Genomic DNA, 23,445 nt, shown 5'->3' on the forward strand with positions numbered 1-23,445 from the left:
GGATATTAGGTTAGTAGGTATATTGAACTTCACCACTTTCCTAATAAGATTGCTGACCAGTTTTGCATACTAAACACTTTTTATTAAACTTCAGTACAATCAGCTACAAATGAATTGAGGGCATCCTCATTGAAAAGAGAAAAATTGGCTTTCTCAACCAAAATTCAGCAGTTAGTTAAGGACCATGTCCTTAATATTTCATAATTAATTGGAAGATGCAGAGAATATAGGATCTTGTGCTTATTATTTGTTGATTACAAAAAAAAAAAACATTTGATTCGGTAGATTCTTTTACAACAAGAAATCTCGAAATCATTCAAGATTACTTGGCAGAAATAACAGTTGGAGGACTCTCTGATCATTAACATCAGGTAAGGCATAGACCAAGGAGAGAGATGTCGTGTTGCCAAAGATATTCACCACTTTGATGAGAGAAATACAGTCTACGATCCGGGCTGAAGAAAGACTCCCTATGGAGGATGGTGGCGTCCTCCAGAGTCTCTTGTTTATGGATGACATTGTGCCGATTGCATCAAGATCTAGAATGCTACAAAGCCTCTTGATACACATCCCTCAAGGGAGTTTGGCCAGTGCATTGATACAAAAAAAAAAGACCAAGTGGATGAAGAAAAGAGTTAGAGGGGTCAAGTCAGGTTTTCGACCAGGTCAAGTAGAATAAAAGTTAAAGGTGTACTGTGCTCAGAGGTGATTGGAATTTCGTGAACTCACAGCTGTTTCTTTAGCACCTCTTGGACATCTAACTGGCTTTGGACCTCTGGAAGTCCTGGTCTCTCTCCCCTCATCTGTTTAGTTCCCCAAAGCATATTCATTATCCATTTGCAAAAATTGCCTCCACCTGGTACAACTTAGTTTCTTCACCTATGAATTTAAACTATGATCTGAAGTGAGTTTCACATTGGCCTCGTTAGAAGGCACTATCATCCCATGGAGTCTCCTTGCACTGTCATCTCCTTAAAACAGCCAGAAACATTTTCGCATTTCTTTCTTTTTCCAAACTTGCAGACCTCCCCTGGACTTCCCTCCAAGGCTATGACCAAGCCAAAACTGAGATTAGGGGAAAGGAGAAGGCACAGAGGACAATGCCACCAGGGGTGCAACCACACTAGAAAGAAAGCCCAGACCTTAGCCCATGTGAGGAATGGGGGGAAGATGGGCTTGAAAAGTGGGGTATGATGGTGAAAGGACCCTAAGCATGGCAGCCAGCCGCAGTGATGCTGCCTGCCTCCCCAGGATCATGAGGAAAGTGATAGGACTACAGTCCCCATAGGGAGGAAGCATGCACATGCAAGTGTGTGCATACATATACACACACACACACACACACACACACACACACACACACACACACACCAGTACCACCAGCAGCTTCTAGTGTCCTCCATCAACCTACAGCAGCTATATCTCTGCATCCAAGCAAACTCTCTTTTGCTATTAGAGGACCCCACATTTCTCAGCTCACTTGTGGAGCCATGATCTCTCTCCTTTTTTTGTAGGGCAATTAGGGTTAAGTGACTTGCCCAGGGTCACACAGCTAGTAAGTGTTAAGTGTTTGAGGCCGGATTTGAACTCAGGTCCTCCTGAATCCAGGGCCAGTGCTCTATCTACTGCACCACCTAGCTGCCCCATGATCTCTCTCCTGAGTCCAGGGACTGATGACCATTTTCTTGGCCCACTTCCTAGGGTCCTTCTAATGATTCACTGTAGAAGTGAGGAGGGAGAGGAAGAAGGGAAAACTAACATCCATTGCATGGGTAGACTTGAAAAGATCCCAAATGGGAGAGCAAGTGTTGGTAGTAGATCAGAATAAGTGCAGCCTGGGACTAAGAAATATCTCCAGTCAGGAGGAAATCCCATGTGCTCTCCTACCCCTTTGGGGAATAATTACATTAACACTCAGTAAAACTCAGTAAAAATAGGAAACAAAGAATTTCATGAAGTATGCTGGTCTGGACTGCTATAGTAGAGACAAGAAATAAAAGCATTTTAGGTTGTCCTATAGATCTTACATACTTTTGTTTTCCAAGCAATAACATAAAGCTGAGTTTATTATCTATAAAAAATAATTATTTCTGATATGTACCAAATCAAGGCCTTAATATACAAACATCTAGAAGTTTTAGTGTTTGCAAACGAAAAAGTCTGGACTTTGAAGGAATGAGAGAGAAATGAGGGGCAATGGGGGCAAAGGAGGGTGAAAGAGATCAATCCTGGGGCTGAACCTCAGATATGAAGGTATGATTTCTTTTCTATATCTATATCTACACACATGCCCATATATACATAGATAGATAGACAGATCTATCATCTATCATTTTTATATTTAAAAAAATATTTAGCATCTCTATTCTGTTTGTCTAGCTAGCTATCCATACACTTACATAGACAGATATATGTGTCCTAAATATGCTGGAAAAGAGTATGATATTGTTGGTAAGAGAAAAGTTTGTTCATAGACAATCAACCCTACTTCAATATTGAAACATTTGTTTTTTCCTAAGTTGTTACACTTTGTACCACCTCATGACTGCTTTCTTTATTTTTTTGTACATATGTATATATATACATGTATAAATATACACACAAAATACATATATAATATGTATATAAAACACATCCATATGTGTGTATCAATAGAGATAGATGGATAGATAGTAGATAGGTATAGGTATATAAAAGAAACCAAACCCTCTTCTCTCAGACATACAAATAAAAATATAGATATAGCTATCTCAAGTAGCTAGAGTTCTCAGAATTATATATACATATGTATGCATTCTAAAAGGAAGGTTTTGGTTGAAAAGAAAACTGAAATTGTCTTTGTTTTCTGCCTTTCCAAGTCGGTCCCATAGAAGGCCTTCATTGTGGTCCTAGAGCATTGTCTTTCATTAATTTCTATGACAAGGAGCCCAAAGCACATGGAGCTAAGAGTCACAAAACAAAATAAGGAAAGCAGTCATGACTTGGCACAAAGTGTGACAACCTAGAAAAAAGCAAATGTTTCAATATCTGAAGTGGGGTTGATTTTCTATGAACAACCTTTTCTCTTCCCAACAGTATCATATTCTTTTCCGGCACATTTAGGACGCAAGTCAAGCTGTGTTTTATTTTTTATTATAATAAACACAGTCAGTTGATTATAACAAAGACATATTAGTGCTGATCGGTTGAAAGCCAAAATACACCATCAGCTGGGGGGTGGGGGGGAGGCGCAAAAAAAAAAAAAGTCAACTGATAAAATAAAGGCCCAGCCGTCTGGAAAGCTCTATAAAAAGAGAATAAAAAGGGCAGTGTTCTTATGAGACTACCACAGGATGCCAAAATATCTAGCGAGGGCCCTTCTGTGGCTGTCATTTCTGGAAACTAGTAACCAAGACTAGCAAAGCACTTATATTACTGTGGTCTCATGCTTAATTTTCTTGAATACCTTTAACAAAACGTACACCAAAAAAAAAAAATCTAGTGAGTCATATTTTAAATATGTAATACAAGGTTCTGAGTAAGGTTCTTATAAAGGTAAAATATTATAATAGCACAGATTGGTTTCTTTACAATTATACTTTTTAAAATATTTCCATAGTTTACCAAATTGTGGACACTTGAGTAGTTGGAATAGCAAGAATGAATATTTCTTAATCAATAAATATGCAAAGAAAATTCAAAACATGAACATGATGATTTTCAGTGTAATAGGATAGAGTTGGAGGAGAGAGGAGAAAGGAAACAAAGGGAAAGACCCTTACCATGTCTAGAACTGCTTTCTTCTCTTGATCAAGCTCCTCACTTAATTTTTCTTTCATTGCAGTCAACTGAAATGAAAAAGAATATTAAATTTGAATTAAAGATAAGAATTTGTTTAAAATTCTTTCTGTTCAATAGGCTTCACTGAAATTAATTTTACTCTAAATAACATGAGAGGAGAGAACTTTTCAAATCATTTGAATTCAAGAAAAATGACATGCCATTTACATAGCACTTACTATTCCATCCCCACAATAACCCTGTATCCCCACTTGACAGATGAGGAAACTGAGGCAAACAGAGGTTTTTGTTTTTTGGGTTTTTTTAAGTGACTTGCCCAGGGCCACATAAAGAGGCAGGTTTGAACTTAGAGCTTCCCGACTCCAGGTCCAGTACTCTATCCATTGTGCCACCTAGCTGCAACTATCTACCTCCAGTTCTTGTGAGAATCAAATGTGATAATTTACTAGTTATTATTACAGCATATTGCTATCATGTGTACATTCAAAATATTTTAAGAAAACCCAGTTTATTTACAATTCTTCTTGAAAATCTGGTCCTTCATCTCCAGAGAACTGGCTACCAGATGTCAAGCAATTCATTTGACAAAGATCTGAGGGTAAGAGGTCAAGTGATATAAATGGTGACCAAAAGAAGACATGAAAACCATTAACAATGACATAGAAAAAAATGCTCTAAATATCTGATAATCAGCTAAATTCAAGTTACATCAACTCCAAGGTTTCACCTGATGCCCATCAGATTAGCAAAGCTAAAAAAACAGGGGAATGATAAATATTGGAAGGCCTACAAGAAAACAGGTCCATTAATGCACCGTTGGTGGAACTGTAAATTGGTCCAGCTATATCGGGAAGTAATTTGGAACTATTCCCAGAAAGTCGCTAAATTGTGCAAATCCTTTGGCTTAGTGATTCCACTACTAGACCCACACTCCAAAGAGGTTAAGTAAAAAGCAAAAGGACTCAAATGTACCAAATATTCATAGCAGGTCTTTTTATGGTGACAAAGAACTAGAAACTAAGGAGAAGCCCATCAATTAGGGAATGGCTGAATACATTTTGACATATGTATATCATGGTACCATTATATTCATAGCAGCACTTTTGTGATAGCAAAAAGTTGGGAACAAAGTCAGTTAAACAAATTGTGGGATATGGATGTAATAGAATCTTCATGTACCAGAGTACCTGAAGAAACAACAAATATGAATTCAAAGAAACATAGGGGATAGGGCACTGGCCCTGGATTCAGGAGGACCTGAGTTCAGATCCAACCTCAGACACTTGACATTTACTAGCTGTGTGACCCTGAGCAAGTCACTTAACCCCAATTGCCTCACCAAAAAAAAAAAAAAAATAGGAAGACTTGGATGAACTGATACAAAGTAAAGAAAGCAGGACAAGGAGAAAAATAAACACAATGACTACAGTAATCTTAAGGAAAATTACACTAAAGGGTAGTGGATCTCAGCCTGTTCATGAATAAATGATGAAAGAAAGTCGTCCTCTTGAAATACAGGTGGGGAAAAAAAAAAGGAATACAGGTGGGGGACTATGGCAACAGAATGGTGTATGTTTTGTCAGTCACTGCCACAATGTCAACTGGTTATGCTGAACTGTTTTTGCTTACATTTGTCAAATTGAGGGGTTCTATGAGGAAAGGAGGGTTCCTTGGAGTTTTGAAAATATAACAATAAGAGTCAGGAGGACCTGAGTTCAAATTGGGCCTCAGATACTTGACTATTTGTGTGACCCTGGGCAAGTCACTTAACCCCAATTATCTCACCAAAAAAAAAAAAAAGAAAGAAAGAAAGAAAAGAAAAAGAAAATATAGCAATAAAAATAGCGAATTTATTTTTAAAAAGATCTTAGGGTTTAAATAGACTTGCAGGATTGATATGTCAACAGTGAGATGTGGTAACCAAGAAAGTGAAGACAAATTGAAGATGCGTTAAAAGAGGAGCATTGTTGAGAACTGGAAAGGACAGTCATGCTGTATTCTAAACTGGTCTAAATTCTCTTCTGAAGAATTGTGTTCAATAAACTGAGTCTCTAGAGGAGAATAACCTTATGGTCGAGGGCACTGAATCTCAGTTAAAGTAATTTGGGAGCTCTAACCGGGACATGATTAACTGGCTCACAGTATTCAAAGAGTTGTTCTGTGGAAAAAAGAATGGGCCTCAATGTGGAAATGTTTAACGTGATTATGCATGTATCGCATTGCTTGCCATCTTGGGCAGGAGAGAGGGTAAGGCGGGAGAAAAATTTAGAAATCAAAGTCTTATAGAAAATTAATGTTGTCTTCTTTCACAGCACGACTAAAGCAGAAATATGTTTTAATGTGATTGTACATATGTAGTTTTCTTTGGGGGGGGGGCAGTTGGGGTTGTGACTTGCCCAGGGTCACACAGCTAGTAAGGGTCAAGTGTCTGAGGCTGGATTTGAACTCAGGACCTCCTGAATCCAGGGCCAGTGCTCTATCCACTGTGCCACCTAGCTGCCCGTGATTGTACATATATAACCTATATCAGATTACTTGCTGTCTTGTGGAGGGGGAAGGGAGGGGAGGGAGGGAGAAAAATTTGAAACTAGAAATCTTATAAAAACAAATGTTGAGGGGCAGCTAGGTGGCGCAGTGGATAAAGCACCGGCCCTGGATTCAGGAGTACCTGAGTTCAAATCTGGCCTCAGACACTTGACATTTACTAGGTGTGTGACCCTGGCAAGTCACTTAACCCCCATTGGCCAGCAAAACAAAAAAACAAAAAAACAAAAAAAACAAATGTTGAAAACTATCTCTACATATAACTGGAAAATAATAAAATACTTTTATAATTTAAAAGCAAAAGAAAATGAATGTTGGGGACAGCTAGGTGGCACAGTGGATAAAGTACTGGCCCTGGATTCAGGAGGACCTGAGTTCATATCTGGCCTCAGACACTTGACACTTACTAGTGTTTGACCCTGGGCAAGTCACTTAACCCTCATTGCCCCTACCCCCCCCCAAAAAAAAAGACATCCAAAAATGTGGAGGGGCTCCAGGAAGAAGGTAAATCCACTATGGAACACCTATGGAAACACAATGATTAGAATCTCAACATGGAGAGATCGCAATCTGGATAAATTTAAAGGATACCCATCCTGAAAAAATTGTGAATCCTTTAAAGGATCAAAGTAAAGAAAAAAAAACCAACTGTGAACCAACATCATGATGGGTACAACAGACATAAAATGCAGATTTCTATCATTTTTCTCCCCATAACTCAAATATTCCCATAAAAAATTCATTGGATCTTTCTGACACTTTTTAAGTGCCTCCCAATTAATCACATTATCAACTATACAAAATAAGAAAAGGTTTCCAACAATTAACCACTTTTCAAAGAAGAAGTGCAACTTAAGGGGAAAATCCCTTCTCATTCTTAGTTACCCAACAATAAGCAATGGGATCATTGCTTGTATTATGTCCATTTTCTTTTGCTTTGCATAACCATTTGGAAATTCTGCTGGTCCCCCGAGCATGCAGATATTTCCATTAAAAAGGGTCATTCATCAATGTCAAAAAGTTACAGTACCTTTTGAATAAGTTTCTGATCCTTCTCCATTTTTTGTTTCATAGCCAAAAGTTCACCTTCTGAAAACAAAAGAAGAGAAAGGCAGACCATGAAATTACATGCTTCTGTCCATGCATTCCAACTGTGTGCAATAGGTCAGTCTGTAAGCCAATGGAATGCACAGTGGACCAGAGTCCTAGCAGGACTGTGACCTTCACAACCGCCCTTGACCTTCCCAACCTCCTTCCTGCTGTTCAGCCTGCTGGTCAGATGGAGATTAAGAAGTAAGTTCAAGAGCCAAGTGTGGCACGGAGCCCACCACTTCTCCTCAGGACGAGCTGCGGACATCTCTGTTGTTAGTCACAGCCAATAAGAAGTGCATTAGCAGATCATTCTGGATTACACCTGCTAAGCTAGAGAGCAAATGAGAAGTGAAAGTGTGCAATCCCAGCATTTTGGATGGTGGTATATTTGAGTGCTGCTGTCACACTGCTGACTTGGAACTGTTAAGTGGCCTGACTTTATCTTCATGCAGTTCACAGCTTTTCACCAATCGGCCCTAATGACAGCACAAGATCATTCATATCTGCAAATAACCAAAATATACTGATAAATGCACATGTTTAAGAACTTAGTCATGAGAGGTATGACACCATGGTCTGTGATACAAATCCCCATTTATGCTTGAGAATAATCCCCAGAAAATGGAGTTTAGAAGCATGTTTCCTAAGACATTTTCTGTCTCTGCACAAATGATATTCAAATTTGGATGCATAATTATCTAAACTTTTACAGGTCTATAACATAACTTTGGCATTGTATTTGCAATATAACTTTTGCCTTATAAATTACTGAAAGGCCTTCACTGTTGAAAGTTTCTCTAAGCATAGAAAACTTCAGATGAATTAGGTTTCTTAAACAGTAGTCAAGAGGCAAGATTCAGACAATTCTATCATGATAAGGCCATGTTAAAACGCTTAGGTTCAGAAATGGGCAGCAAATGCCTGAAATCCCAGAAAAGAATGCTTAGAAAAATAAAGTCTTTTCCCCTGAAGTAGATCATTCATAGGAATGATCAAAATTCCAAGTAGACCAAGCAACAGGGCTAGAGAAACGCACACGATTCATACATGGTAAGCCTGTAATTGAAATCTTAGCGGGGCTCAGACTGATTCGAACTAATCAACCGGCTCCCAGCCTGCTTCCAAATGTTACCTAAGAGTGTATTTGCCTTTTCACAGAGTTGAAGGTCCTCTTCAAGTCCTGTAATGAACTTCACCAGTCTGTCATTTTCCCTTCTGAGTTCGATCATCTCCCTTTCTAGATGTATTATTTTCTCATTGCTTTCTTCCTTTACAGATTCCTAAAAGACCGGAAATTTCATATTTCTAAGCCAGGATTTAAATATGCAACACACAGGAGGCATAAAGATACAGCAGCTCTATGATATCATTTTCTGAATTCTATTACACATTTATTTATCCTATGAATAGAAAAAAATGAAAGAGCTCGCTGGAAGAAAGACCGCAGTACATTATGTACAAAGACCATAACACATGGGGACATTTTATTGACAGGAATAATGCATATCATACTGTTTGTGCGCCCCTCATCATTCAGGTCAATTTCTTATGGGGGCTGTGTCCGGGGAGGCAGCTGGGGCCTCTCCACCCACACTTCCCTCTGTGTGTTTCTGACGTGCCGTCCGTAACTAGGCAAGCTGGGGCGACTGTGGATGGGCAGCACCAGGGGGTTGCAAAGTGCATGGCTAAGGAGGGGGGCTTGTTGCCTTTGTGCTATCGCTCAGTGTCACTGCTGCCAGTGTCAAGAAGAGCACATCACATGTCAAGCTGGTGACGTTTCCAGGCTGGGAGCCGCATGGAATCCATCAGGCCTGCCGATAGCCACACAGTGGGCTTTCTGCTTGGTGCAGGAGCCACCCAGAGGCAATTCATATTCTGAACATTAACGTGGCTTTGCATGCCTGTCACACTTGGACTGTGCAGGCGGTTCATGCTATTGAAGACTTCGGTTTAAATCTCTATGCAAACAGTGATTACCTTGTAAGAAGGTTTCAGGATAACTTACAACAAAAGACTTTAAAGTTATAGTTTTAGGAAAGCAAACTCATTTACATTTTTATTATGTGTGGCTTTTGTTTAAATCTTTTTCTTACGCAATTGAAGCTTATTGGGCAGCTAGTCTTTTTTTTTCCTTGTCTGTTTCAAAGCTATTGAAAACATCTGAATATCCTCTCTGATGGCGCCCTGGATGTGACTGCCACACTCTTCTTTAAAATGAAGATGTGACAGATTTTTAGGAGCTAGAGTCAAACTTTTCTTTGAACTGTAATATTTCTAAGTCTTGTGTCTATAAAGATATTAAATAATTCGGGGGCGAATCAGGACATTTCTATGTATCACTTATTCTACTCTAAAAGAAAGGCGCATATAGCTATAAAAAAAGGTTACGGAGATGAAGAGAGATTCTCAAAGCACACTACCTAGAATATTAAAAATAAGTTTGAAAGCCATCTTCAGCCAAAATGAAAAATGAAAAAAAAAATCTCATTGCTACAAATGCTGAACAGCTACTAATAAAAGTAATGAAACTCACTCCGAGCCCCAACATATTGTGTCCTAATTAATAGAACTCCGTCCTTTTGATTAATTTGAAAGATGTATGAAGGTAAATTACTTGTTTGCCCACAAGATTTAAAAGAAAAAAGGTAGCTGAAATGTATTATATAAAGTTGTGATTCATTCTCAAATATGCATGTTTAAATTTTATTTTAGATTTTTAAAAAGGCAACTGAAACAATAAATTACTGATAAAGTTCAGTTATTATTTTGAGTTATACTTTTGTTTGAGAAGAAACTATATTTTTTATTAACTGGAACATTTTAAAATAGCGCTATCATGATAGAGTTGTTTGAATCTTGCCTCTTAACTACTGTATAAGAAAATTAATCTGAAGTTTTCTAAGCTTAGAGAAACTTTAAACAGTTATTTAGTTATTTTTATTTTTTAGAATTTTTGTTCCCTTTTAATTAATAAGGTATAACTAGTTATTGTCAACTAGAAAACTTGCCTAAATCTCATAAATATCAACAGAGTTGTCTTCTTAATAAAGAAAGACATATTGGGCCTCATACATTTCTTGTCTGGCATTATTCAGTCCTAAATCGTTTCAGAATATATTTATAGACACAAAAGGCTTTTAAAATAACTAGTCCAGACCTTAATAGGCTTAAGAATTAGTTCCTTACCAGTGGCAGAATTTGAACATCAACAGCTGATTACATGAGGGCCTATTATCATAAACTAAACAACCTAATTTGAATTAATCAGGTGAAGTGATGTGTAAAATGTAACATGATTTAAGACCTAAATACTACCCCCACCTCATTTTTTTTTATTGTCTTAGAGGAATAATTTGGGAAAATAGAACTGGTTAATTTCCTCATTTGTCAATTTATAACCCATGCTTTGCTCAGATAATCTTTAGCTCTGGCTCCACCATCTGTTATAAAGAAGAACTGCAAGTAATTAACTATTCAGTGTCCTGCAGCAATGAGGACACTCATTAGCAAAATGAACAAAGGAATAGTTCTCTGCAGCTACAGTCATCTGTTACACTTTGAGTGGCAGGTTTTGTGGGAGTGTTTTTTCTACCATCTGCCCACAGCAGTAGTTTTTGGCTTGCTACAACCAAGAGACTTTAAAATTAAATAGTGTAAGCAAAGCAAAGTTAGGAGGAAGGTGATCATGAAATGGAAGTTCATAAAATATAGCCATTTAATGCCATGTTTTACAGTAAATGTGTATCTGTTTATATCAGTCTGGATTTTTTAAAATGCATTTGTGTGACTGAAATGAAGGTTTTCTATCTTATGTGTCTGAGTTCTTCGGAGAAATTTACAAAATTTTGGTAATAGTTTTCTGTTACCCCATAACCATGACTTGAACATCTGGCCTAGTTAGAATACACGCCATTTCTCTGATGAGTCCTTGCTGCCTGTGTAGTCTCCCTGGTCCTCAGCCCTTGAGGCCCCAAAACATCCCTGGGAGAGTAGGAATGATTTTTAGAAAGCACAAGGGCCACCGAGGGCCCTTCTGCATCTTCTCAGCAGCCTTCATCAAAGGGTCTCCATCAGAGCAAGTCTCTCATCTCTGCCAGGACCACGCCTGGTATTTAGGCTTCTCGAAGTGCTATGGGCCGGCAGGGGAGGGGGAATGCCTGACGCTTGCCCACTGTCTCCTGACAACCTCCGAGAAGAGCAGGTGCTTTCCCGGCTGTGGAGCAGCCAGACAAGTTGCACACTGAGGCAGCGTACCCCAGGGCTGCTATCTCTCTCCTGAGTGACAGCTCCATTTCAGAGCTGTCAGCAAGAGGCAGAGGCATGTTGGCCAAGGAGGGGGTGAGGAAGACTAAAAGAAAAGCCACTCCCAAACAAAAGTGTCCCTTGAGAGGGCTACGAATTAAGGTGCCCCAAGAGAAGAGGTTATTTCATTCATAATATAACTTTTCTCTTTTCTGCCCTTGCCCATGTGCTCATTCAAAATCATTTAAGTCCTAACTCCTTTGTTTTCCATTTGGGGAAACTGAGGCCCACAGAAGTTAAGTTACCTCTTCAAAGGACACAGATAGCAAATAGTATAGAAAGGATTTAAACTCAAGCCCTCTAACTCCAATACATCATAACAGGAAAGGTTAAAAAAAATGGATATAAACTTGCTTCCTGCACAAGAACAATAAATTCTTCTAGACCACCGACAACTCCTTGTACCCATTCACTTTTGCAGGGGAGACAATCAGGATTAAGTGACTTGCCCACGGTCATACAGCTGGTAAGTTTCTGAGGTCAAATCTGAACTCAGGTCTTCCTGATTCCAAGGCTGATTCTCTATCCGCTGCACCTAGCTATTCCCACCCGTTCACTCCTACTGCATTTTTCCCCTTCCTCCCATTAAAAACAAAACAAAACAACAACAAAAATAAACCTCAAACACAAAGACTTTTCCAAATCAAAACAAAGATGTGGAATATGTGCTAACTGATGATGGAATCGATCATCTGTTACTTGAAGATGTTACTTCTTCCACTCCTTTTGTCATAATGAACCATTTAAAGGAGTTATTGAGGGGCAGCTAGGTGGCACAGTGGATAGAGCACCGGCCCTGGATTCAGGAGGACCTGAGTTCAAATCCGGCCTCAGACACTTGACACTTACTATCTGTGTGACCCTGGGCAAGTCACTTAACCCCAATTGCCTCACCCCCCCCCCAAAAAAAAGAGTTATTGAATAACTTTTAATTTCCCAAAACAGCTTCGGAAGTATTGTTCTTAAATACAAATTGCCCAAAAAAAGTATACAGAAAAGATAATGAAGTTGATTGATACTGGCTTTTAACATTTCACTGCCAACATCAATAAAACAGCATGGATACCTTTGGTTTTACAGCAACTTCTATGTGAAGCAATGCTCCCCAAAGTCCATCAGTTTCTCAACCAAACTTCAGACACTGAACGCCTCACATTTTTTTCACCACAAGGGGGCGCAATTGCATAAGGCGAAGTCTTCACTTAGCCTTCATTTAAGAGAGAACAAAATTTACTAGAATGCACTTAACTATGAAGGCATGGATTGCTCCCAAAGGACAGAAAGCATTTTCCCTTAAGCTTTCTTTTGCACATGTATATTTTATTTTATTTTTTTGTGGGGCAATGAAGATTAAGTGACTTGCCCAGGGTCACACAGCTAGTAAGTGTCAAGTGTCTGAGGTCAAATTTGAACTCAGGTCCTCCTGACTCCAGGGCTGGTGCTTTATCCACTGGGGCACCTAGCTGCCCCCAACCGGGACTATTCTTAAGGCTCTTGGCAGGGCGTCCGCTAGTCAGTCAAAAAAAACATTTAGTAAGGGCTTACTATTCACTAGGCAGTCACTTGGTTCCTGCCTTCAAGGAGTCCACATTCATTACATCTTTGAGAATTTCTAAAATAAAGTAGGCAGCTTCAGACTCTTCTGATTTAAGTCAACTTAAAATTTAAAACAATGCAGTAGGATCAGATCCCCCCCCCCAAAAAAAATAGTGTTTTCCCTCCATGTTTTCTTCTTTCATAGTTTTCCAGTTTGGGATGGTTTTCCTCCAAGGAAAAAAAAGTGGGGCACTTTGTTTTCATTATAAATAGAAAATTGTTCAGTTTCTGCATCTGTAAGATGGGGACAATAATGCTGTTAGTTCCTACCTCCCAGGATTGTTGGAAACCTCAAAGGAGACCAGAGGGAAGCTATCTGCAAACCTTAAAGCACTATAAATGTACACTATTCCCTAGATGATTATGAAATTGCTGCTGTTGTTTCTAAATTAGATCTTCTACAAGGTACCCCCCCCTCAGGGGCAGCTAGGTGGCGCAGGGATAGAGCACCGGCTCTGGAGTCAGGAGGAGCTGAGTTCAAATCTGACCTCAGACACTTAACACTTACTAGCTGTGTGACCCTGGACAAGTCACTTAACCCCAAATGCCTCACCAAAAAAAAAAGAAAAAAGAAAAAGAAAAGAAAAAAAAGAAATTACAAGGCACCCCCAAGTTTTAGAAAAGTACTATGTTTAATACTATTTTATATTTAATTCTTTCTATGGCCTAGGGGCTCGCTCAAGAGGGATAATAATTTCACCATACAAACATTACTCTCTCTGAAATCCAACCTCTTTGATATTTGCTAAAGCTATTTTCACAATTAGTCCATACTTTCCCTTGCAACTTACCAATTTGAACAATTCATTTTCTTTATAGGATGTTAATTGTTCTTGTAACTCTCTTATTAAATCATTTTTCTCCTTAATCCTTTTTCTGAAAATGTTTGCATTCACTGTGGGCAATTTTGCAATATCTTCATCTATTTCAAAGAATTGCTATAGAAAAAAACAACATTCAGAATCATAAATAAAAATTAGACAAAATTAAGTGACAATATCATCCTTTACATCTATGTTCTTTTTCTAAATGACTTAGCACCCCTAAGTACAAGTTTCTATAACTTGTACTACCAAATATTGGATGTTAAGTCTTCCAAAGTCAGTCGTGTTGAGCATAGTACTTCCTATACTGAAAGACATTAAGAAATTATACAGGGGCAGCTGGGTGGTGCAGTGGATAGAGCACCAGCCCTGGAGTCAGGAAGACCTGAGTTCAAATCCAGCCTCAGACAATTGACACTTACTAGCTGTGTGACCCTGGGCAAGTCGCTTAACCCCAAATGCCTCACACACAAAAAAAGAAATTATACCATAAAACATTTATAGAATGATACACATACATAGCATAGTTTGCCTTTTTGCTTGCATGGGTCATAAAAAAATATTTTTAAAGCTACCTATTCATTATATCTAAGAGTTTTTTGTCTCATTTTCTCCACTGAGGGGGGTGTCAGGATTTGAGGCAATAAAAAGATGCCTCCAAACTTCAACAGTTTAATTATTTCTCCTTAGGTTTGCAATGGTGATATGAGGTCTGTGGGTTTGGGAAGGAAAAAAAAGATTCCACTTACTTGGCATCAGCTGCTCAGGTGCTCATAATGATTTGTAGCACACATATGTTAAGTGCTGAAAAATAACACAAATGCAGTAGCTTTCAGCAAATGAAGACTGAATGTAGATACTGCCTTGTAAAGGAACAGCATTCGCTGTTGAAGTTTAAGGTTTGCATTTTAAATAGAGACATTTTCATTTAAACATTCTAAGGCTTCAGGTATGAACTGGACAATATCATTTTCCCAGACCACATGCATGCGGATAGCTAAAATGTCTAAATTTTCTACTGTAGCTTGTTACATCACCCTCAGTCTCAGGTAAGTTAACTCAGAGGCTTAGCAGAAAAAAAGGAATGCGTTAGGAGCAAGCAGTAGGGAAGGAAGAGACAGCTTTTGAAAGTGTATACAATAGAGGATGAGACAACATTTATTAAGTACTGCAGCAGGATACCTGTCAGAAGAGATAGAAAGTTTAGATAAGACACAGTCCCTGCCCTCATGAGGTTTACAAACTAGTAGATGGCTCAAGAGCTCAAGATGGCACTTGTCAATTGAAACCTTCAGACCAACCAATCTGGTGCTTTCATTAGTCTTTTGGGATGGATGGATGGATGGATGGATGGATGGATGGATGGATGGATGGATGGATGGATGGATGGATGGGAGGGAAGGAGGAAGAAGAGAAAGAGGAAGGAGAAAGAGAGAGGAAGGGAAGGGGAGGGAGAGAAAGAAATAAAAGAAAGGAAGGAGGGAAAAATAAAGAGGAAGAGGAAGTAAAGCAGGGGAAAGAGAAAGAAAAAAGAGGAAAAGGGGAAAGAGAAGGAGAGAAAGAGAAAGAGAGAGCGAGAGCGAGAGAGAGCGAGAGAGAGCGAGAGAGAGCGAGAGAGCGAGAGAGAGAGAGAGAGAGAGAGAGAGAGAGAGAGAACCACTCACTAAGCACTGCTAATATAAACACAGTTCCTGCCCCTCAAGAACTTTACAATCTAATGGAGAAAATAACTCATATAGGCATGCAATCCAGGAAGATGTGTTTTATCTGAGATGGCTGGAATACTGGGTGATGGGGCATGGGCTGGCTAGATACGGGGAACTCATCCATCAGGAGAGTAACAACTCAGGACAAGAGCCTTTTCAAAGTCATCCCAGAGACAATATAGTTGTCCAAGTGTACCAACAGCTCTAGCTATTTATGCCACTTTCTTTAAATAATTGTCCTCACAAGGCATAGCAAGGGTGCATAGTAAGGGGTGTCTGGGGAAGACTGCAGACTATGTATCTGTGTATATGACTGGGAATGGCGAATTCTGGAAAGAAAAGGAGGGAGTATCTAGTGCAGTACCTGGCATACAGGATATACTTCGTAATTTCTGGCTGGCTGGCTTGACTGATTAGATGACTTCTAAGATGCTATGTCCTTCTGTGAGTTATTTTTATTATTTTCCTGTTCTTTCATTATAATACTCTTGCTATGTATATAAAAATCCAAATGTAAGACAGTGAAATCTAATGATGTTGATGCCTCTACAGGTCCATCATCCCCTTAATGTGTGTGTACTCCTGTGTGGAACATAACCCACCCATACTTTCTTATCCTATGCATTTCTTTTTTTTCTTCATGTCCTCACGTAGATCTTGCAGGGATGATGTCACACCATGTCCCCCTCACTCACTCTATGCTCCAGATACACTGGCCTAACTTCCTGTTCTCTAGACCTTTGCCTGGGTCATCCAATGCTTGGAATGCTCTCCCTCCTTATCTCTAACTCACAAAATTCTTTCCTCCAAAATACTGCTCAGGTACATCCTCCTTAGCTATTGGTTCTCCGTCTCCCATTCTCTTCCTCTCAGATGTCACTTTGTATTTACTTCACATACGTTTTGCATCTACTAGAATGTAAGCAACTTGAGGGTAGGAACTGGTTTGTTCTTATCTTTGTACAACTTCTTGCAACTAGTAGGTACTCAATAAATGCTTGACTTGAATTGAAGCTCTACCTTCCTTTCCTCTTTACCATATGTGGGTACCAGCGCCTTCCTCCTGCTGTCGATTTTGTTAACCCTTTATCTCAACACATGCCAGTCTCTACTTCATTCTCTGATCATAAATTTCTTTGAGAATCACAGGACTGGAGGGGGGCATTGGGGAATAGTAGATAGACTGCCAAACCTGGAGTCAGGAAGAACTGTGTTCAAAATACAGCTCTAACCCTTAGCAGTTGTGTGACCAACTGACTTGACTTTTCTCTGCCTCAGTTTCCTCCTTTGTAAAATGGGGATAATACTGCAAGTACCACCTTCCTTAGAAAACTATTCTGTGGCTCAAATGAAACACAATGTATCTCAGGTGCTTTGCTTTACTATTGTGAGATCACAGATGCAAACCTGAAAGGAACCTTAGAAATGAAGTCTAATCATCTCATTTTATAGATGAGGAAAGCGAAGCCCAGAGAGGTTAAGTAATTTCCCCTGGATCACACAGGTATTAGGTAGCAGGACGGGAATCTGACCTCACCCTCTATCTACTGTAGCACACGCATTTCATTTTAACAACATCCCTGGTAATATGCTGCAGCTTGTTTACACCCGCCAGAAGTGCCCTCCGTGTTTTGGGATCCAGCCTGATTTTTTTTTAGAGATCGTGGTAGCCTTACAGCTTCACCAGGAGGAGATGGATGCTAAAAAGGTGGCCAGTCAGATTAACTTTAATATAAGCTTTTAAGAATTCCTACCTAATACATGTTCTCTACAATCTACAGATTCGAGATAGCATATGCAATCCTCCTCTGCTCTTCTCTGTATAGGGAGACATTCTTACTTGTTGATATTTGTCAAGTTCATAATTATAAAAAAGAAAATATTTTTTAAAAGATGGGTAGCTAAGGATACCAAAAGTATTTTGGAATTTCCCAGGGGAAATCCAGTCCCTCTCCTTCAATTCATGACGTTTGCTAATTTGCCAGATATTAAACTTGAAAAAAAAATCAGATCCATATATTAATCCCAAAGAATACTTATTGTGCATATTTAATCTCAGTAAACTGAGAAGGATAACCTTAGATTAAAATAGAATTAACTAGTTAATGAGGCAGAAAACTTAATACCTTCACTATCCTAACATTGCCACAAGGTGGTTGTTGCTTTAAAGCAGTATTTTAATATGCTAGTGACATTACAGAAAGGCCATGCCTAGCATGATCAAACAGACCTTAAGGATGCACTTACCTCTGAACAATCCCAGACTTCCTGACTCCCAGAATAAAGGAAAGTGGAATCCTAAGATTTAACCTGTAGCCCAAATATTATGAGGAATATAATATGATCCTTCAGTATAATGAAACCATCAGCTTTTATTTTAAAACAATTTTGAAAACGAAGTTAAATCAAGATTAAGAAACAATCATGGAAAACCCATTTGAGTCCAGAATATCAGGAGAAATGGGCAGCTAGAAATTAGCCAAGAAAGAACAATTCGGAAGTTAATAGCACAAAATGTGTTCTCTTGGATGCTGCTTTGGTGACATGGTTTCCACAATATAAAACTCTAATCTCTATACTGTAAAACACAATTGACCATATCATTGCTGCCAAATAATAAGTGTACCTGGGTTAGCAGCAGGAGGTTAGAGGGTCATGGATTTAAAGCTGGAAGCAATCTCACAGGCCAACTACTCCACCCTTATTTTACAGACAAAGAAACTGATGTCCAGAGCGGTGAAGAGACATTGTCCATGGTCAGGGAAAAGGCCACCCGCTAAGCCCTACCCCCAAAATGTCTCTTAGAGTTTTATTATAAATTCAAAACAATTTACACTGGTGCTCTTTGCCCTGGTGGCTTGGGATGGATGATGGGAGTTGAAAAGGATTTCCTGTCCCATCCTAAATATAAGGAAAGCCTGGGTGACTTCCTTCCTATTCAGAAGAGAGGGTATGAGAGCACTTAAAAAAAAAAAAGAACTTTCTTGTGCTAACTGGATGCCATGGTGGGCCTGATTGACAAAAGAGTTTTTTAAAGTGATGATTAGATTTAGGCTGGCTAATCTAACACAACAGTCATGACCCTCCTTTTGAGAAAGAAGCATCCCTGGCTGAACAACGCAAAGGAGAAAGCTAGCAGCCCTGAATGTCACACAGGTATGTTAGAACGCCTCGAAGAAGGGCTTCTATCCATCGAAGGTACCCCCTTATTAAAGATTTATGGAAGGACACAGACAAGAGCTACATGGCATGAAAAGGCATGGATAGATTGGCATCTGCATTATTGGAGTGAGTACCCATATATATGAGATCACAGATCCATTAAAATATTGAAGTATGTTGGTCTTCAGTTTTAAGGTCCTAGAGTATAGCAGTCAATTCTAAAAAGACATCTTTATCTAGTTCCATTTCATAATTTTTGTTGTTGGGTCATTTTGGTCACATCTGGCTCTTTGTGACCCTGTTTGGAAATCTTTTGGTAAAGAGACTGGAGTGGTTTGCCATTTCCTTTTCTAGCTCATTTTACAGATGGGAAAATTGAGGCAAACAGGGTGAAGTGACTTTCCCAGGGTCACACAGCTAGTGTCTGAGGCTAGTAGGTGCTATTATTATTCCCACTGTATAACTGATGACACTGAGACAGATATAGGGTAAGAGATTTGCAAAGGGTCCCACAGCTAGCAAGTATCCGAGTCAGAATTTGAATTCAGGTCTTCCTTAACTCTAGTCAAAGCCTCTAGTCACTGTTGCCACCTAGTTGTCTTAGAAACCTCTGTTGAATCAATGACTCAATCAAAGCTATTGTTGTTGTTGTTGTTCATCCTTTGTTCTTGAAGAGGACCAATGGTATCATGAGGGGGATGTCTTGACTTTCAAGTGAATTGGATTTAAGTGAGACAGAGATGTGCAAAGTCACCCAACTCACTTGCTCTTCTCCAGAATCATTGTAGTCCAGTACCAACACAAAAGTCAGGACCACTGGCAAAAGCTTAGCATGCAGTAGTTTTGACCCTGGCCTTTCTAAATTAAAGTCTTTCCCAGGTTTCAACTTGTCTGAGGCAACACCCATTCAATGACTAAGGGCTAGGGAAGAATGGAGACAAAAGAACTGAGACAAAAGTAGCCATCTGGAAAGGGAAGACCCTCAGAATTTCTGGCCAGAAACAGAACAGAAAACAATTGCTATCAAAGCTATAAACTAAGTAAGAACAAATCTTAAATGCTTTTAAGAACCAACTAATCAATCAAAAGTATAAACTAAGTTGGGGGGGAGTACTTAATATAGGAGGAATAAAGTGCTTTTGAGCCATTAGCTCTAGCTGAAAGAATGAGACCCACTTCTGGGACAATAGATTTCCAAGAAGGCATCCCAACAGGAAGTCAGGTAAATTTCAGGAGTGAACAGAGGGGGTAGACCCCTGTGTTCATATAAGAGGGTATCAGAGAAAAAGGAGTGAGCTCAGCGGGACTGTTAAGAGTCTCCTCCTCCCTGTACCCCACCCCCACAAAGAAATGCTGCTTTGACCAGTTAATGAAGGATTTTGAGTTTCCATCAGAGTTTGTAGCAATGTCTCTGAAGAGTAGTAGCAAAAGCCAGGGTCCGCATTGAGAGTTCTGAGACACACTGAAGACAAACCAACCCCCAAAAGAAGTAGCTTCAGGACCCCTCAAGGGCACTAACTCTCCATTGTCAGAACCTAGCAGAAAGCTACACTTAAAGGGACTGTCAAAGGACTCCATGGAGGAATGGAAGAATTTCCACTAACAAAGAGCTGCGAGTTCTTCTCTTCCAACTTGTGCTCTCCTCTGTGAGGTTGAGCCCACTTTCTGCTGGGCTCTGTGTATACCTTTTGGAGGTATGCCCCAGGCTTCAGGAGGGATATTTCTGTAATAGATGTCCTGCTTAGTAAGTACCCCCCCCTTTGTAAAGGTAATTATGTCTGGCTGAATAAATGATTATCAATGGGGAGCACACTTGATGAGGACTCAAGAGTACCATTACTAAAAAAAAATAACCCTTAACCCCTAAGGACTGAATCAATTAGCCCTCCTATGGGGACCCAACCTACCAGCAGGAGTGGAAGTTGGCGAGTGGCTCCAGAGGGGATGCTGTTCTTATATTAATCATTTCAAATCAATATCATGATAAAGTAGCCTTAGACATGGTGCCCTAATTTATATTAAACATTTCCGTTTAACGAAGTGCAGGTCTACCTCAGGATCAAAGTTCCAATTCATAAGAACTGAAATGAGACTGGATAAGGTTTTAGAGATTCATCTAGTCCAACCCTCTCTCTTTACAGGTGAGACAAGAGAGGTTTAAAGAGGTTAAGCCACTCACCCATTGCCAGCCAGATAATAAGACTTGAACCCCAGGTCCTTCCATTCCAAATCCAATTCTTTCCACTATGTCAATTCAATTCAATTCAGTTGCACAAATATTTATTAATTTAGCACCTACTATATGTAAGATGAAATGTTGCCATGCTGATAATAACTAATCACCTTAAAGGTACTGGGTCACGATACATAAGTGCACAGAAGGCTACTGACCCAAAGAGATGGAATAGAGTATGGGAAAAATACAAAGTTTTCTGTTTCTAAAATTAAGGAGCCACACATCAAGAGTAACATTAACAGGGCAGCTAGGTGGCACAGTGGATAAAGCACTGGCCCTGGAGTCAAGAGGACCTGAGTTCAAATCCAGAATCAGACACTTGAGACTTACTAGCTGTGTGACCCTGAGCAAGTCACTTAACCCTCATTGCCCTGCACACACACAAAAAAAAGAGCAACATTAGCTACTGGCAAAAATAAAAACCCAAACCTCTTAGGAGTAATCCAGTCAAAAAAACAAAAACAGCTTCCTATTTGAGATTGAGGTGACTGACTACCTGATGTTGAAGAAAGCAGACAAGCTAACATATAAAAAATGAATCTGTCATCTTGGGGGACTGTGATGTAAAAGAAGGTTGAAATGGCAAAAGAAAATGTCATAAGGGTGAGCACAAATGGAAATGCAATAGTCCCCGTAGAACAAAAGGAGCTAGAGAATAAGAATTGACCAGTACTGCCCAAGGGAGACAGATAGCGTGTCTAACAGAAGGGAGGAGGGCAGGGATAGGTGGTGTTGTCCTTGTTGTTGTTATTTGTCCTTTGTTCTTGAAGAAGACCATGACACTGGGGTGATGTCATGACTTGCAGTGAATTGGACTGAAGTGAGGGAGGGCTGTGGAATAGGCTCTAGCATAGAAATAGAGATGGGGCCTGGGGTTTCACTGGCAAAGGGAGCTCTCAAAAAACCCCTCCCACCAAAGTGGGCTAGCACCTTCTCTGAGAGCTGATCGGATCACTGAGAGATGTGACTTGCCAAGGAGGCCTCCTGGACACATAAACATATGTCAAGCACATATCTGAGGCAGGGCTTAAAGCCAAGTCTACTCTGAGCCTGGCTCTCCATTCACGGTGCCACACTGCCTCTCCTATTATATTGTGATCCAGATGAAATACCTAGATGCGTCTGGATGACCGAGTCAATAGTGTCCTGCACTTAGAGGCAGGAAGAGCTGGGTTCAAATCCTGTCTCTGTGAGACCCTGGACAAGTCACTAATTTATCTCAGCCTCAGTTTCTTCATTTGGGGATGACGTAATAAATGGGGATAATAATATCACCCACATTATAGGGCTGTTGTGAGGATCAGATAAGATCACATATGCAAAGTGCTTCATAAACTTTAAAGTGTAAATGTTAACTATTCAATATCCCTTAGCATCATTTGCTTTCTTTGACTTTATGACATGTTCAACAAAGAACCTTCTGATCAGGGCCAGCGAGGGGGCACAATGGATAGGACACTGGGTCTAGAAATCAGGAAGGACTAAGTTCAAATTCCTCTTTGGTCACTTACTATCTATGTGACCCTGGGCAAGTCACTTAACTTGCCTCAGTTTCCTCATCTGTCAAGTGGAATAATAATAGCACCTACCTCCCAGGGTTGTTGTGAGGATTAAATGAGATAATAACTGTTAAAATGCTTAGCACAGTACCTGGCATGTAGTAAGTGCTATGTAAATGTTAACTATTATAATTATAATTACTGATTCCCATGAATCCTTATATGAGAAAAGGGGCAATTTGGATAGCAGACGTGCCTTTCCATGACCACTGGCAGATGTATCTGCCATTATAAATCAGTAAATTGATTAAGTTAATTATCGTAAGGTCTGATTGCTGAAAGTAAAAGACCAGGCCCTGGAATTCAGGTAACCTAACTGAAATATGTCCCAGTGGAAATATTCCCTTACTACAAAACCTACCGAATAGGCTCCTCTGATAGAAGCAATGGCGTCGCAGAGCTGCTTGTAGAAACTTTTCCTCATTGTGTTCTCATTCTGCAATTCAAATGCAAATGGAATTATCATCGGCACATCCTAACCACACCTACTAGGATAATTTTCATAATATACAACCGCTACTCACATTATTCCAACCCACGGAAGCTTCTAACTGAAACCACTTCTCTTTATCCTATTCTCTATAACACGCCTATTTCTAATATATCTAATTCTTGATTATATATAGTCAAAGTAGATAGGGACT

At 39.6% G+C, this 23,445-nt stretch overlaps 1 protein-coding gene across 1 annotated transcript in view; it reads right to left on the reverse strand.

Annotated features, from left to right (window-relative positions):
* The window catches only part of C5H10orf67 (chromosome 5 C10orf67 homolog), a 105,557-nt gene that overhangs the window by 60,750 nt on the left and 21,362 nt on the right, over positions 1-23,445 (reverse strand). The window contains exons 4-8 of the mRNA XM_043967512.1: positions 23,163-23,237; positions 14,106-14,252; positions 8,549-8,696; positions 7,355-7,413; positions 3,762-3,827 (exon numbers count right to left, since the gene is read on the reverse strand). Of these exons, the coding sequence (XP_043823447.1) occupies positions 3,762-3,827; positions 7,355-7,413; positions 8,549-8,696; positions 14,106-14,252; positions 23,163-23,237 (495 nt within the window). The remainder of the gene's footprint in view (positions 1-3,761; positions 3,828-7,354; positions 7,414-8,548; positions 8,697-14,105; positions 14,253-23,162; positions 23,238-23,445) is intronic.

Source organism: Dromiciops gliroides, chromosome 5, assembly GCF_019393635.1.
Source record: "Dromiciops gliroides isolate mDroGli1 chromosome 5, mDroGli1.pri, whole genome shotgun sequence".
NCBI classification, from domain to species: Eukaryota; Metazoa; Chordata; class Mammalia; order Microbiotheria; family Microbiotheriidae; genus Dromiciops; species Dromiciops gliroides.